The 17154-nt window shown below is 32.1% G+C and overlaps 1 protein-coding gene across 1 annotated transcript in view; it reads right to left on the reverse strand.

The window, feature by feature from the left end:
- The window catches only part of LOC145256241 (intraflagellar transport protein 43 homolog), a 43040-nt gene extending 26332 nt beyond the window's left edge, over positions 1 to 16708 (reverse strand). Inside the window, exons 1-2 of the mRNA XM_080114890.1 lie at positions 16589 to 16708; positions 3792 to 3881 (exon numbers count right to left, since the gene is read on the reverse strand). Of these exons, the coding sequence (XP_079971016.1) occupies positions 3792 to 3881; positions 16589 to 16624 (126 nt within the window). The 5' untranslated portion in view covers positions 16625 to 16708. The remainder of the gene's footprint in view (positions 1 to 3791; positions 3882 to 16588) is intronic.
- Positions 16709 to 17154: the final 446 nt, after the last annotated feature.

Here is a 17154-nt window from a genome sequence, read left to right on the forward strand (position 1 = left end):
CCGATAACCATGGAGAACGGAACCCTATACAATGGTATACTTTCAGCCATTTTAGATTTCTTCTTGCTACTAGACTTGAATAATGTTGGATCAAAATAAGCGTAGTTAGAGATTGTTCAACCCTTGCTTCACTTTAAACTTCTCATCATGCAGGCATCGTTTCAGAGGGTATCCATTGTCTTTTGAGACAGAAAAAAGTCATTCAGTCAGCAGGCATGGAGCAGCATCTGTGGCTCAAAGATGTTTGACTAGAAGATACTTGTTGAGGATCTGTTCACAGCAAGCTGTCTGGCAGAAACTGGGCCATTTCGGTGGCCTTTTATCTGTCAGGCTGAGGTATTAGTTATGGGTAGTCATAGGAGGTCCATTCTCCCAGAGCTTGCCTCTTCTCGTTGAGGAGAAGTTAGTTTATTGCTAACTGCCTGAGGCACCTCGACTGCAGAATGCTGATGAGGTTGCCCAGACAATTTTTAATAGATCAGAATGCTCTTTCTTTAATTCCCCGCCACCTTCCAGCCTTTTTCCACATCTTCCTGTGGAATATGCTGGTTCCTAGCATTAAAAGAGATTCTTCTCCAGACTTCTAAGTCCCGTTTGGACTATCTGATATCTCCTCGTCAACTCCCTCTTTTAAACTCTAACTTGCCTGTATATATTAAAATCAATTTTTTGTGCTGACATCATTCAACTACATAAAAGCTAACAGGTGACCTCCCAGCCATGCTTTTTCTGGCCACATTTATTGTTTATGTATTTGATATTTGATATTTGTTTCTGAGATCTCCACTGCATTCCAAAACTTATATCATTTGTCCTTGTAAAACAATTTAATTTTCATATCAATAATAATAATAATGTTTTTTCATAATAATTATTTATCAAATAAACATTTAACTCTTAATAATAATAGTCGATCTTGCAATCAACTATTAGCAAAGCATTTTCCGGGAGGCTAATATGTAACATATGTATGTGTGTATATATATATATGTTGTTTTATTTTTTTATTACCGTTTTATCTGTTTGGTTACATAACAGCCTCGTCAGACCTTACAGAAATGGTTGGTTAGTATTAGGAAGAATTGTTTTTAGGAGGAATACAGGGGGGGGGGAGAAGACAGGAGGTTTTTTTTTTGTAGGAGATAATAGAGGGGGAAGGCAGGTGATGACAATATTTCAGTTTTGAAGGTTAAAATATATTAGGTTGTATTGTGTGTGTGGGGGTAGCAGATTCAGGTAGGCTTGGATGGAGATATTTGGATAGGGGGAGTGGAGAGAGGATGGTAAAGAGAGGGGGTAATGAGAGGAGGGGGAAATAGGAGTTTCAATTTTGGGGTTTTAAAAGTTTTACTACTTTTTCTCCCCTTGTTCGATAAGGTATATTAATTAGATGAGAGGGAGAGAGCTAGATGGGAGGGAAGGGGGGGTTAGTGTGTCTGTCATTTTTGGCAGTTAGAGAATTATATTTACAGGTTTCGTGGTCGTTGTTCATTTCATAGTGGGTTGTTTTTAAACAGTTAAGAGTTAATACAGACGTTGATGCACGCATAAAAGCGTATAATACATATACATACATATTACAGACCAATATGTAGACATAGGCACACACATATAAAAACAATGCCCATGCAGACATACATGGATCTACATGCAGACATATATACACACATACACGCAACTCTCGTACACATATATATACAGATATAAAAACATGCTCACACATACATACACATACACACACACCCATCCAAGTACATATACGTGGATATACAGATCTCCAGTAAGAAGTAGATGCATACATACACATACATACAAGTACACACACACACACACACACACGCGCGCAAGCTCATGCACACGTATACACAATTACATAAAAATATATATTTATAAAATATAAATATACAGACCTATGTAGGCACAAATATATGCATATCCATACATACACATATATACATACGCATATCAGCATGCATACATCTATGCCAAGTAAATAAAGTAAAGTTAGGATAAATAATAATAATAAATAAATAAATAACCGAGGACATGGTTTAATTTAGTTAAGTTATTTTAGTTAATACTGCGGGGGTTATATAATATATATAAGCATATACAAGTATACATATTCATAAAAATATAAACATACATACACATACAGACATATATATACATATATACACAGAGATGTGTATATTTATGCTGAGTAAGTAAAGTTAGGGTAGATAAATGAATGAATAGATAAAGGATAAATAAGCGGGTGTAGATAATGCAAGGTTAGGTGGACATGTTGAAGTTATGTTCGAAATGCATGTTGTTGATTTCATTTTTAGGGGTCTGTATTGATTTGCTTTGCTTATTGGATGGGGATTATTTTATAGTTTCTAGAAAAAAAAAAGGGAGGGGGGGGGGGGGTAAATGGGGTATAAAGGTTTAAAAATTATTAGGTTCATATACATATATATATATTTTTTCCCCCGTATTCCTCCTAAAAAGAATTCTTCCTAATACTAACCAACCATTTCTGTAAGGTCTGATAAGGCTGTTAGATTGTAAACCCAGTCCAACATCCAAAACATATGTAACCAAACAGATAAAACGGTAATAAAAAAATAAAACATATATTTTCTCTGCAATAGTATTGAGCACTCTCTTCAGGTTTTTACTAATTACCAGTTTTACAAAATATATATATATATATATATATATATATATATATATATACTGTGTAAGCAAAAACAAGACTTCAAAACAAGGTGTTGGTGGTAACAAAAAGTGTATTTCAATTTACATTACAATTGTTTCCATGTTCGGTTCGACAATTTCAAGCATTATGTCTAGCAGTATAATTACATATAAGTCTATATATATATATAATAAAATAAAAAGCTATAGCAAACATCTAAATGACTACTTTAAACACAGTTCCTGATTTCAAAAAAAGAAAAACTAAAAGATTCATCTGCCTTACTTTTAATGCTAGGTTTATTTATGGTGTCTTTTAAATTCAATAAAAATCCTCCTAAATTTGCTGATGAGGAGACCGTGCTTACCAAAAAAACTATATATAATTGTTCTACATAACTTCATGTATACCACAAATAAAAAGCATGGATTTCCGAAACGATCGTACAGATAATTGACTTTGTTGTTGTTCCTTCTTATGAAACTGATTTTTAATTTAATTAAAATTTGATTTTTAAATTTAAAAATTTTTTTTTTAATTTTTAAATTGTAAATCACATTACTTAATATATATATATATATATATATATATATATATATATATATATATTCGAATGGCAAAATTTTAAAATAATGAGAAATAAATGAACCATAATCGAATGTGAAAAAAAATATAAACAAATAATACATCAGTTGATTAAAAAATCATGAAATGTAATATAACCAGAGGAAAAAAAAAACTGAACTGAGTTCGGAATTTAATAAAATAAAAAAGTCGATTAAGAGAAGAGAGAAAAAAAAAAATCACGAAAATGCAAAAAGAAGCAAAAACCCAAAGCACTTTTCGTACAGACAGACTTTGTCATGGATTTTACGTCTGTAAAGAGGAATAGAATTTTTTTTCTTTGTAGTATTGTTGTAATAAAAAAAAAAGGGAAAGAACCTTAGATGGATTGAGTCCCACAAATACTTTTAACTTGACTGCTCAATGAAGAATAAATCCAGTTAATTCTCTCGAAACAATCACTGAAATTAGCAATTTTCAAAGAATATTTTCAAAAACCAAAAATAATTTATTTTATTGTTCAAACCTTGAATTCTTATATTACCTTTATGGTAGGCTCCAAATTTTCCTGAGGGAGATCCGTTTCTGATATCGGAAGACCAGCTTTGGCTGCTCTTCTACCTTTCTTTGCAATCTGAAATAGAAAATATTTTAAAATTATATATAAAATAACAGGCACAGAGAGTTTTCAAAAGCCGTTAAAAATAGGTTAAAACAATATATATATATATATATATATATATATATATATATATATATATATATACGAGGAGTGTGCCAAAAATAATGCCTTCTCTTTTTTATTCCATCTGAATGGATCAGAGAAGATTGTAAATTGCTGACTGAACTTATGCATTCATAACCTAAAAGTTTAATCTCTCTGTTACAGATATTGATCGTACGAAAAAGCAACCTCTGCCATGGATGAGCATCGGAAGTGGAGATGAGTCATTGAATTCCTGGCAAAATTGCACTGAGACTGGTGGTAACTATGTAAGAAAATAAATTCTGGGACACAAAAGATCACTCGTTTTAATGGCACCATTCTCATTTTCATAGCTCTTCAACTTTTTGAGTAAAAGAAAAAAATAGGAGGCTTTACTTTTGGAACGATCCTCATACGACACAGCCCATTCCTGAGCCGATGCACAGTCATTGTTTATCACTGGCAAAAGTGCATTGACAATAGTGGTGACTATGTAAGAAAAAATAATTTATGGAACACAAAAGATCACTTGTCTACTCCCGTCTTCATAGCTCTTCAACTTTTTACGTTAAAAAATAGGAGGCTTTACTTTTCAAATGGCCCTTGTATATATTAGACATAGTCAATATAGGTAGCTAGGGACAATGGTACTCATATATAAATGGGATTTCTATACATCTGTGAAACATGGATTTTACATAGTAAATGTTTTAGTAGTAGCTGTATGATTACTAGTGTTGAGACGATTCCTAATTTTTATACGATTCCGATTCCGATTCCAGGAAAATATTGATTAACGATTCCGATACCAAGTACGATTCCGATTCCTAGGGAATTTATTGTTTTGAAATATACCAGGTAGTTTTATACTTATGGTCGGTAGTTCCCAAATATGTTCCCTAACTTTGGAAGAGATATTTTATGTCTACACCGTCGTGTTTTGGATTAAATAAAATTATTATATAGGAAACTAAACGGAAAAATTAGCAAAATTTATTCTAGAGAAAATTTATTTTACTTAATTGGAATACAGAAAAAAAAAAACTCAAAGAAAATAGAATTTATCCTTCAGAGAAAAAACAAATAAAATAGAATTTCTATAACAGCACAAAAACAAGAAAATTAGAGAATAAATACACACGATTCATTATTTTGGTCCTCATAATTAACAGATTTAATGAATTAAATAAAAAAAATATAGCGGAAGAGAAAGAAAATATATACTAATTAAATATAAAAAAGATAAATATTTAATTTAATAATTTATAAATGAATGTGCGTAATGAAAAAAAAAACAATATACCACGTGACATGGCGCCGTAGATACAAAATAACCGGGTTTGTATTACTGTACACATAGATTCGAAAAAGTTGTCAAAAAACAAATATATAACAAACAAATATTATCAAAGGCAAGATAAGTTACTTTTCTACCAAACTGGATACATTTTTTTTGTTTTTATTCAATGTAACATGTTTATTCAGCTCAAAAACATGCTGTGTTTACCGATGTAATGGAAAATTCAAAATGGCGCCCGACACTCTCTTTAACATGGTAAGTTCGGGAAAAGGTGTTATAAATAATAAACTAGACAAAATACTATTTTAAAAAACACCGAATATATATCATAATATGTCACGGTAACATATATTGAGCGAGTTTCTAGCAGTATTTTGTATAGTTTATTATTTATAACATCTTTTCCCAAACTTACCGTGTTAAAGAGAGTGTCGGGCGCCATTTTGAATTTTCTAATACATCGGTAAACACTGTATGCTTTTCGAGCTGAATAAACATGTTACATTGAATAAAAACCCGAAAAATATATCCAGTTAGGTAGAAAAATAACTTATCTTGCCTTTGATAACATTTATTTGTTATATATTTGTTTTTTGACAACTTTTTCGAATCTATGTGTACAGTAATACAAAGCCAACTATAAGTCCTTAGTAAAATTCTATTTATAAATACTTTTTAAAATGTAATTATTTAATTAATCGTAAATATTATTTAGACATAAAAATTAACTGATTACAAAACCTTTTAAAAATATATATATTAATTTCTTTTTCGTTCGGCAAAGAACTGCGCAAAACACTTTTAATTTTCAATTTAACATTCTAGAAAAAAGATTATATTATTCTGCTTTTAATATAATCAAATTCAGGGTTTTATCTTTCTGGAGAAAAAAAAAAAATAATGGATTTTATTTCAATGAAATTAAAAAAAAAAACTTGACTGAATTGAATTAATTACCCTTAAATTAACGAAGGGGTTATTTAATAACTTTAGGTTTGGTAGAGATAGGTATGGGGTCGATTTTTTTGAAACTTCAAAAGAAACCGACTACTGTCAAAACTTTGCGAAATAATACAACGTGATCAATTTCATTTTAGAGATATTTCTTTCAAAAGCCTTCTTTTAAAAAAAGAAAAAAAAAAGTATATTGTTCTATTAAACCTTTTACTGTTTAAATAATTTGACTTTGCTCGTTTTATTTTAAGAAAATATAAGTTGAAAAAGCATTTTCATTCAGTATTAGATTTGTCAGTAAAAAAAAACAATCGCCAAAAAGATAAGCGTTTTTTTTATTTTTACTCGCAATATAGAGCCCTGCATACTTCTTTTCAAGTTAACTCTTTTGTAGTTTTGATTACAATAGATCTGAATGAATGAACCTTGTAAGGGAGGGGCACTAAGCATTGCCCTGTTAATAATGAATTTCTTTGGTTTCTTTTTATTTCTCTCTGGCGGTTAGAAATATCAGGAATTTTTTTTCTTTTTTTCAGCATCAGACTAAAAGAATCGTAATGAAGGAATCGGAAAATTAAGGTATTTTTTAACGATGCGATTCCGATTCCGATACCTCCCAAAATACACGATTCTTGCGATTAACGATTCCGATTAATCGTCCCACCACTAATGATTACGTTTCATATTTCTGAAATTTTTTGGTAAGCACTTGATAAAATTCACCTGTAAGTTACACTCTTCTAAAGGTTGAAGGTTCAATCCTCAGTGCGAGTGAAACTCAAAATAAAATTGCAAATTACTCAAGACTTCTATTCAGTGATCACTAAACAGTCTGAGAGCATGCTATCCTTGTGGATTAAATAAAAGGTTCTGTTCGAAATTCCATGCAGATTCCTCAGTTTGACAGAAATATTCCAGAGTTCGACAAGATACGGCAGAAGAAGGTCAGAGATTACAGCGACCGAAAAATTTGGAAAATAGACATCACTAAATAAACAATAAAATGGATGGAAGCTACATCCCATACAGTGTGGCTACATTAAGTGCATAGACGAAATCCCGAGATGAGCGTTACAGTTGTGGACGTATGAATGATCAAAATTGTTAGTCCAGTTATATTGAACAGAGTCGGCTGGCTAGCAAATTCAAGAGATCCATATATATTTTTATCAGTTTCTATGCCCTCTATTCCTCTCTCTACAATAAAAATATGCAATTACATTTTTATACATAGATATTGTAAAAATCCCTGCAATTTAATTTGTACAGGGCAGCCTTTCCATGGAGATAGCGAGACACTGTAATTGCAAGTATTATCTGTTTCTCTGTGTGTTCAATGTGGATCTCCCTCTAGTACTTCTTTTTAAAATTCGTGCCTTTATCTCCCTGAAAACTGCTGGATCCTTCAGCCTCACACCTCAGAGCTTTCTTTTGAAAGAAACTTTTCTCTTCTATCACCGGTTTTCTGTTTTGAGCAAAAGCACAGCTGCCTATCCATCCGAGTTTGGTCTTTTATCCCTCTGAAGTCTCAGGAATTCTCACGGTTAGTCTCACCTTTTTACCAATAAAATCAACCACGCCTACCACTTCTTCTTCCTCTCCCAGTCTCCATGTATCCAGAGCAGACCTTCTGTCTTTTAGAGGTGAGTGTGAGAAGAATTACTACTACACTCCTCTTAAGTTATAATTAAAATCTCAACCAAAGGGAGATAATCTATCTATCTATCTACTATTATATAAAACGAACTTTTTGTGTGTGTCTGTGAATTCGTTCCCTATGAATTCAAAAATGGCTGCGCCAATTTTTATGAAATTTCACATAAAGGTACTTTATGTGCCTGCCAGTGTACTTAGATAAATTTTATATTGGAATGTCTAAGAGAAGTATCAATTATCAAAATAATTCAGTAAAAGAAGGAACATGCGATTTTGATCAAAGTTAACATTTTACACAGCCTAACATCACAAGTGCATTTGAGAAGTTTTATCATCACATAAGCTGAAAGGCCCGGCATATGGAATCAACAGATTTTTTGATATGACAGGGGTGCATTCAAAATTAATGTTTCTGTTTAAAGCACAATCTCACCATGACACATGATCTTTTCATTTTAAACTTAAATTCAAGCCATTATCACTGCACAAGCAGTAAAGTCAGGCATATAAAATCAACAGTAGTTTCTTTGATATGACAGGGGTGTGTTCAGAATAAATATTTCTGTTTACAGCACAATTGAAGTATGATACTTGACTTTTGTATTTTAAACTTTAATTCAAGCCATTATACATAAAAATAATTTTATAAAATCAATAGTAGATTCTCTACAGTGTAATGTAGAATGCAATGTATTGTGGACTAAGTCATTGCAGGGAAGCATGTGAAGCTTCCTCCCGATGCACCACGATGTGTCTCCAACTAGAGTAGGCAATCAATCGATTTGATTGAAAAATAGTTGATTTCACTAAGTTCGATAACAATAAAAATTTGGACGTGTGAAACATATGTTGATCATCATTCAATCCCGGGTAGCGTCATGGCTTCCTGCCAGTTTTCTATTTTCTTTGTTTTGTGCTGTTGTTTGTGGAATGTGCTGGTATTAGTGCTTGATAAGAATATTTAATTGATCAGATTGTGCATCTACGGTCTCCTATCTAATAAATGCACAAATAAAGGCTAAATTTGAATGTTGAAAGTTTCATGAGCATTTACACAAGCAGGAACATTGATTCCTAGGCCAACATGATCCAGTCCTTTAGCATCACATGTCAAAACCCATTGCCAGCAGGTGGTTTTATTGATGGAGTTGTACCTCTCTCCAAAGGCGAAATCAGAAGATTCGGCGCTTCTATATCATAATGAAAAAAATATCTAATTTCAAGTGAAACGTAATTGTCAGGTCTCAAGTAGTAACATATCCAAAAATTACGAAAAACGATAAGGTAGAAAAATAATTATTAATGAAAAAAGAAATTTGTGAAAGGAAGCAAAATCACTATATTATGTTTACTAAAAAAAAAAAAAAAAGAAGAGATAAGTTGACAGGGGAGATAATTAAGTTTTGTGGCTTATGTCACATGACAAACATAATTCAAAATGTCGGATAAAAGTTATTCCCTATATAAACTTTGTCGAAAACAGTTATTCATTATTAATTATTTTTCTACTTCATCATTTTTTTGTAAATTTTGGATATGTTAACATTTGCGACATAACAATTATGTAGGTACCATTTGTTTTACTTGAAATTCGATATTTTTTCGCTATTATAATATAGAAGTACTGAAAATTTTACAGCCGCCTTGCTCCTCTTTCGCAACACCATTTTGTTACAACCGAACAATAAAAAGTTCCAATAAGAGATAATTAAAAAAAAAGGTTTAAAATAACTTTTTTTGGCATTTGTGCATTGCAATTCTGGGGGACAATTTTTTGGTCTTCATTTTGAACCTTTTGAAAATTTCCAAACAAGGGGAAACAATTCAATTTTCAAACAGAAAATGTCAACAACAATGTAAATTTGTAAATTTGTCTAGAAACAAAGTGTACTATCAGTTCTGATAGTACGCTTCACCTTTTCTGTCTTCAATCAGTCGAGGAGAAATCCTTCCTGACTGAGACAATTTTTATTTTTGTTTCTATCAAGAGTACCTCTTTTGGGGGAGCTGGATTCTCCCCACATTAAAAACCGACTTTGTGTCTAACTTTGTCCTCGTAGGAAGACAAGTACATAGGAACAATACAAAAACAAACAATTATCTGAACATTAAAACAAAATGAATGAAAGTTTTCATATGGAATTCAGTTTTCTTTTTTTTGAGAAAAAATTTTTTTTACAAAACATAAATTTTTGTTATAAAGTCAAAATTTAGAAATGGAATTTTTTGTTTTACAAAACAAAACAAAAAATAATTTTGCGCTTATTCAAAGAGAGGCAGCAGATCAATTTTTTTTTATATGTCCTTTTAAGCAAAAACAAGGTATTTATGCACTTATGTTACCGTGCTATATTTTTAATAGTATTTAAGTTAAATTCAAGTTTTACAATATCTTTTTTATTTTATTAAATTGTTAGGTGAAAGTAGAGAGTAATTACAAAACACCCTACCCTCCCCATGGTAATGGCTCTCTAAAAAAATAATATTATTATGTCAGCACAGTAACATAAGTATATAAGTACGAAAAACAATATTATTTACTTAATTGTGGTGTTGAAAATATTAATATATCCAAAAATTATGAAAATTCAGCAAGTAGAATAACTGCTATTGTGTTTTTAGTAAAAAAAAAAAAGTTGATATCGGTTACACATCTTGGATGCCATTATCATGTACTCTACAATATGCTTTCTGAATTATGCCCTTTGTTTCTGCAATCTTCAGTCTACTTCAAAACATCTACGAAAAATGCAATTTTCCTCAATTTTCCAAAAAAATTACTTTCAACTTTCTAGTCAATGAATTTTCTTATTTTTGGATATATTACTATTTTCGACATGACAATTCAGTAAGTAATATTGTTTTTGCTTAAAACGACATATTAAAATATAGATTTGTTGCCTCTTTGAACAAGCATCCCGAATTTCATATAATGACAATTTCCATTTATTTTATTAACGTTTGGATAATTAATGTGGCAATTCGGGATCTTACCTGATTGTTCTAAAGGAAGTAACTCTATTTTATTAAGAATTGTAAGAAAACAAATTAATTTTTCTCAACTACTTAATGTAAAACGCGACGATATTATAATTTTATAGTTTTGACAGGCTTCTGGGCTTGACCTTTACTCCTGATCTTAAATGGAATACGTACATCAAATCTGTTGCCAAGGCCGCTGGAAAAATGGTCGGATCCTTCTATCGATCCAGTAGATATCTCACTGCTGATGCAATTCTCTATCTATATAAGAGCCAGATACGTCCAAGGATGGAGTACTGTTGCCACATATGGGCAGGAGCTGCTAGAAAAGACTTGTCCTGCCTTGATAGGGTTCAAAATAGACTTTGTGGCCTGGTGGGAGATGTCCTTTTCTCTTCGCTGCAACCTCTGTCTCACAGAAGAGATGTTGCAAGTTTGTCTCTGCTTTATCATTATTTTCATGGAAAGTGTTCAACTGAGCTTCAATCTATGGTCCCCCCTCGCCAAACTTTCACAAGAAACACTAGACTAGCTGAAAACATTATCAATAGTTTTCCCCACTCTTTATCTGTACCTAAACATAGATTCCATGATCAAAGCTTCTTTCTTAGAACTGCACGCCTGTGGAATTGTCTTCCGTTTGCCTGCTTTCCAGCTTTCTATAACATGGTTGTCTTCAAGTCCAACGTGAACAAGTTTCTGATGAGCCGTTCCACTTAAGTTAACAAATTTACTGTACTTCGATTACTATATTTTCCTTTTGACTACTCTACACTCTTTAACCCTTATCCTTGAGTGGCCTATCGGCCTTGATAAGTGGTGACGTCTATGTATAAAAAAAAAAAAAATTTTCTGAAACAAAACATTCAAATAATTGTAAGAAAAAATGATTTATCAAGTACTTTAGTAAAATAGAATTACTTCCCTTAGCACAATTGCCAAAATTTTATTTTAATTCTTTTTTTTTTTCACATGGGGGTCACCACTTATCAAGGCCCGAAGGCCACTCAGGGATAAGGGTTATTGCGTGTACAGTAATCAATGAGATAGTATTGTAGTAATCATTAGTATTGGGGGTTTTGATAGAGTGTCTTACTTAAGGGGGCAGTTTGTCAGGAGTTTGTTTATGTTGGACTTGAAGACGTCCAAGTTGTAGTCAGGTGGGAAACAGGCAAGCGGCAGAGAGTTCTACTGGCGTGCAGTTCTAAGAAAGAAGCTTTGCTCATGGAATCTACGTTTGGATTAAGGCACAGACAAAGAGTGGGGAAAATTATTGATAGTAGTTTCAGCCAGACGGGTGTTTCTCGTGAAAGATTGGCGAGTATTGGCGTTGGATTCTTCATTAAATGGTTTTTTTGTTTTTTTTGTTTCTTTTTCTTCCTTTGAAGATTGTAATGCTGGGTATGGGGCAGCCAAACCAGCTGCCAACATTGCCCCGCTTTTTTATTGAAACCAACCGAGAGCTCTTTTTAGTATCCTCGCTGTTCCCTTAAGTGCAATTGTCTGAATCTCTTTTGCACTTGGTTCACCAGGAATATTAGTTAGGTAGGACTTCAGGTTCTTCTTCATAAGTCCTGTGGCACCTCAGTAATGTGTGTGTGTGTGTGTGTGTGTTTGTTAATTTAATGTGTTAGTTTTACTTTTACCAATAAGTTATGCGAAACTTTAACAACTCTTTAATTGTTTTCCTCTTTGAGTTCTTCAAAATTGAAAAAAAAATTTAAAAAAAGGTGTTTATTAAGATAGAGTTGACAGATCGATTTTTTAAATATGCCGTTTTAAGCAAAAGACAAGTACTTACTTCATTGTCATGTCGAAAATAGTAATATATCCAAAAATTACGAAAATTGATTGAATAGAACAACTGCTATTGTGTTTTTAATAATAAAAAAAAAGTCCATTGCTATGGTTTTAAAAAAAGTCTGCCATTATAGTGTCAAAAAGAGAGATAAGTATGCCCCTTGTGTCCGCAATCTTCAAGGTGTTTACATCTGGGAAAAAATGAAATTTCTCATCAATTTTCCATAAAAATGACGGCAAATTTTTACCTGGTTTCCACCTTAACATTTCCTGGTAATGTCGCTAAATAGGGTTTGTTGGTGAGATGAGAAAAATAAGGCATTAAAAATGTTTCTTATCTTTAACATTATTACACGAGGAGTCATTTTGTGTAAAAGGTTAATTTATTTGATCCATCGAAACTCAATAAATGCACGATTAAAATATGTAAACATTGAACGAGTAAAAAAAAAACAACATGGCTGTCAACTGCCATTTCCGGGACCAAAAAGGCAGGCTTGACCTTGCAATCAAAAACTAATCTGTGTAGGCATAAAAATGTTTCTTATCTTAAAAAATCATTACACGAGGAGTCATTTTGTGTAAAAGGTTAATTTATTTTACCCATCGAAACTCAAGAAATGCACAATTAAAATGTGTAAACATTGAACGAGTAAAAAAATCAACATGGCTGTCAGTTGCAATTTCCTGGACCAAAAAGGCAGGCTTGACCTTGCAATGAAAAACTAATACAGAGTCAAAATTGGAACGAATCAATGGAGCTTCGGTGAATCTGTTTAGCTTCTATGCTTATGAATTTATGTGGAGACCACGCATGGCACAAATAAATTCAGCAAAATTTTTTGCTGCTTCCCATACATTTATTCTCTATAAATTATTTTTTTATTTTGAATTAAAACTAAATTTTATTTAAAAGTTGTTTGAAAATTGCTTAAATTATTTGTCATTCTAATGTATAGAAAAAAAAATTTTAAATAAAAATTGTTTAAAAGTTTATTTATTGCGGACTATTATCCTCATCTTTCTTAGATGTTGTTTCACAACGTTTCGGCCAACTATTTCTCTGGCCTTTGTCAGGTGGTAACCGTGACGGGAGAGGAACTCCAAATCTCCTAACTGCATTCTCAGCAATTACTGCCATCCATAGTTGTTGTCGTCTCACTACGTTTTGGTCAAGTAAGCTTCTGGCCGACTTTGGGTAGGATTAAAACTGTTATTCTCAGACAATTCTCACCTGGAACAGTATAGATTCAACGTCTTTATCCACTGTTTCATGGTCGCAAGGTCAAGGCTGCTTTTTGGTCTATGAAAATTGCAAGTGACAGCCATGTTGATTTTTTGCTTATTAAATGTTTACACTTTTAATTTTGCATTTCTCGAGTTTTGATGGGTAAAATGAATGAACTTTTTATATGAAATGACTTCTCATGTAACAATGTTTTAGATCAGAAATTTTGTAATGCTTTTTTTCTCATATCATCTGTAAACCCAATTTAGCAACATTACTCATTTCCTTTTAAAAACACGACTTTTGTAGGTTGCCAGATATGCTGAAAACGAATATCGCATTTAAATTTTCCACAAATAAGCTGTTTTCCACATGTTAAGCAATGCCATTCTTATATTAATGCTCGTGGCCATTTTAGTACCGCACAAGCATAGGTGTAGTTTCTCGGGGTTGCGTTTACAAGGAAGAGCATGCGCACGTGTACCAAAATGGCCACCAGCAATAATATAAGAAATGACATTGCTTATTATCTGGAAAACTACTTACTTGCGGAAAATTTAAATGTGATATTCGTTTTCAGCATAAACGAAAACCTATTCAAGTCGTCTTTTTAAAGGAAAATGTGGTACTTGTACAGTTTAATCAAGATATTAAAAAATTAAAATATCGAAAAAAAAGGTTATATTGTACGTATCCGTTTTGGACTGAAGATCTCCGGAAAAAGATTTCACTTAATTTGATCGAGTTGTTTTTTTTTTTTAGCGAAAAAACAAATTTTTATGAGAGCGCGTTGAAGTCAGCCATCTTGGAATTTTTTGAACACGTTAAAGGGAAATAACTCCAGTTAAAGCGCCGACACTCCCTCCCCATCCTAAATACTAGCTTTTCTTCCTAAAAATCGAACCTGTTGCTCGGTATCATAACAAATTTTTTTTTTTTTACAGCAAAAAAACTAAGAAACTACTTGATGAAATTAAGTGAAATTTTTTTTCGCGGGGGACTTCGTTCCATAACAGATACGTACAATATAACTTTTTTTCGATATTTTCATTTTTTAATGTCTTGATTAAACCGTATAAGTACCAAAAAGGTTAAGGTGGAAACCAGCTAAAAATTTACCAAAATTACTTTTGGTATTTTTTTACGACCTGCCCCAGCGTAGTACAATAAATACCCCCAACCACCCCATGTTAAGAACGGCTTTCAGAATAAAAACCCCTCCAACTGCCCCATGTTAAGAACGGCTTTCGATGTTTGGGATGTTTATTCCGAAGGCCGTTCTTAACATGGAGAGGTTGGGGTGTTTATAATACGCTGGGGCACGTCGTAAAAATTTACCTTACTTTTAAACTATAAATAATGTTCTACTCGATAAATTTTCGTAATTTTTGGATATGTTATTATTTTAGGCATGTCAATTAAGGATGTGCTGTTGTTTTTGGTTTAAAGTGACATATTTCAAAAGCTCGATCTAACCAAAAAAAAAAAAAAAAAAAACGCAAAGAAACATCTACGAAACCTAACATGCACATGCACAAATGCTTATTCTTTTTACACACAAAACTTGTAAACGAATTTTAAAAACAAAAAAATAGGGTTTGTATTACTATACACATAGATTTGAAAAAGTTGTCGAAAAACAAGGTGTTAATAAATTGTATTTCCAAGTTTGATCATAGTTTTATGATATGTTTTTTTTTATTCAATTGTAAGGTTAAAGTACAGAATAGGTACAAAACACCCTCCCCTCCCCATAAGAATGGCTTTTTAAATAATAACAACCTTATTATTTCAGCACGGATCACTCTCTACGTGAGTACCAAAAACAAATATATAACTAATAAATGTTATCAAAGGCAAGATAAGTTACTTTTCTACCTAACGGGGTAATTTTTTAGTGTTTTCATTTGATGTACCATGTTTATTCAACTCGACAAACGTAGTGTTTACCGATGTATTTGAAAATTTAAAATGGCGCCGAACTCTCTGCTAAACACAGTAAGTTTGGGAAAAAAGTTAAAAATAAAAGATATACAAAATACTGTTAGAAACTCGCTCAATATATGTTACCGTGATATAGGTTGACATATATTCGGTGGGTTTTTAAAAGTATTGTGTATATTTTTTATTTTTAACTCACTTTCCCAAACTTACCGTGTTCAGCAGAGAGTTCGGCGCCATTTTAAATTTAAAATTTTCGGTGCTAGTGCCAAGTGCACTTACTGATCCCGATTCGCGCTATTTTTTAAATCGTATTTCCAAGTTTAATTAAAGTTTTATTATGTTTTTTATTCAATTGTAAGGTTAAAGTATAGAATAGGTACAAAACACCCTCCCCATGTTAAGAATGGCTTTTTTACATAATAACGTTATTATTTCATCACGGATGGATCAATAAGTACAAATTTTCAAATGCATCGGTAAACACTATGTTTTTCGAGCTGAATAACATGCTACATTAAATAAAAACACTAACAAATTATCTAGTTAGGTCGAAAAGAACTTATCTTGCCTTTGATAAAATTTATTTATTATATATTTGTTTTTTGGCAACTTTTTAGAATCTATGCGTATAGTAATGCAAGCCCAAGAGGAATGTTTGAAAACTGTAAAAAATTTAGCATAAATATTCAATTTTATATGCGTAAATAAATAAAATGTATCTATAACTTCTTTCAGTCAAGAAAAGTCTTCAAAAGAAACAATAAAACTTACTCTAGCTTTAGTTTCACCTATGTCTAAGGCATCCATGTTGTTTTGGTTGTCAAGCGTTGCTGTGGATAATCATGGGAGATAACTCGTGATTGCTTAATTATCTCCCTTGGATATTTGACCAACTACACGTAAAGTTTCATTTAACTCTCACAATTACTTTTTTTAATCTTTATACTAAACCAGTTGTGACATCTGAGGACCCAAATAGTCCAGTATAAATTCCTACTAATATCTATCTATCTATCTATCTATCTATCTATCTATGTGCGTGTGTGTGTGTGTGTGTGTGTGTGTGTGAAAGTGTCTGTCTGTCTGTCTGTGTACATTTCCCTACGCAATAACTCTGTCAATTTTCAGTCTACATACTTGAAATTTGATATACAGGGTATTGAGATTTGGGAAAATCTTTGTAATCCGTTTTCGGCCAGAAATTTGACTGTTAAGAAGTTGAAGCTCAACGCTTTGACCTTCGAGAACTCTACCAAACTCCTCCACCAATTTTGGGTATAAACACTTGAAATATTTGATATAGGTTCCTTGGACATAAATCTAACTTCATAACTTGA

This window comes from Euprymna scolopes, chromosome 32, assembly GCF_053919585.1.
Source record: "Euprymna scolopes isolate OS-2025 chromosome 32, ASM5391958v1, whole genome shotgun sequence".
Taxonomy (NCBI): domain Eukaryota; kingdom Metazoa; phylum Mollusca; class Cephalopoda; order Sepiida; family Sepiolidae; genus Euprymna; species Euprymna scolopes.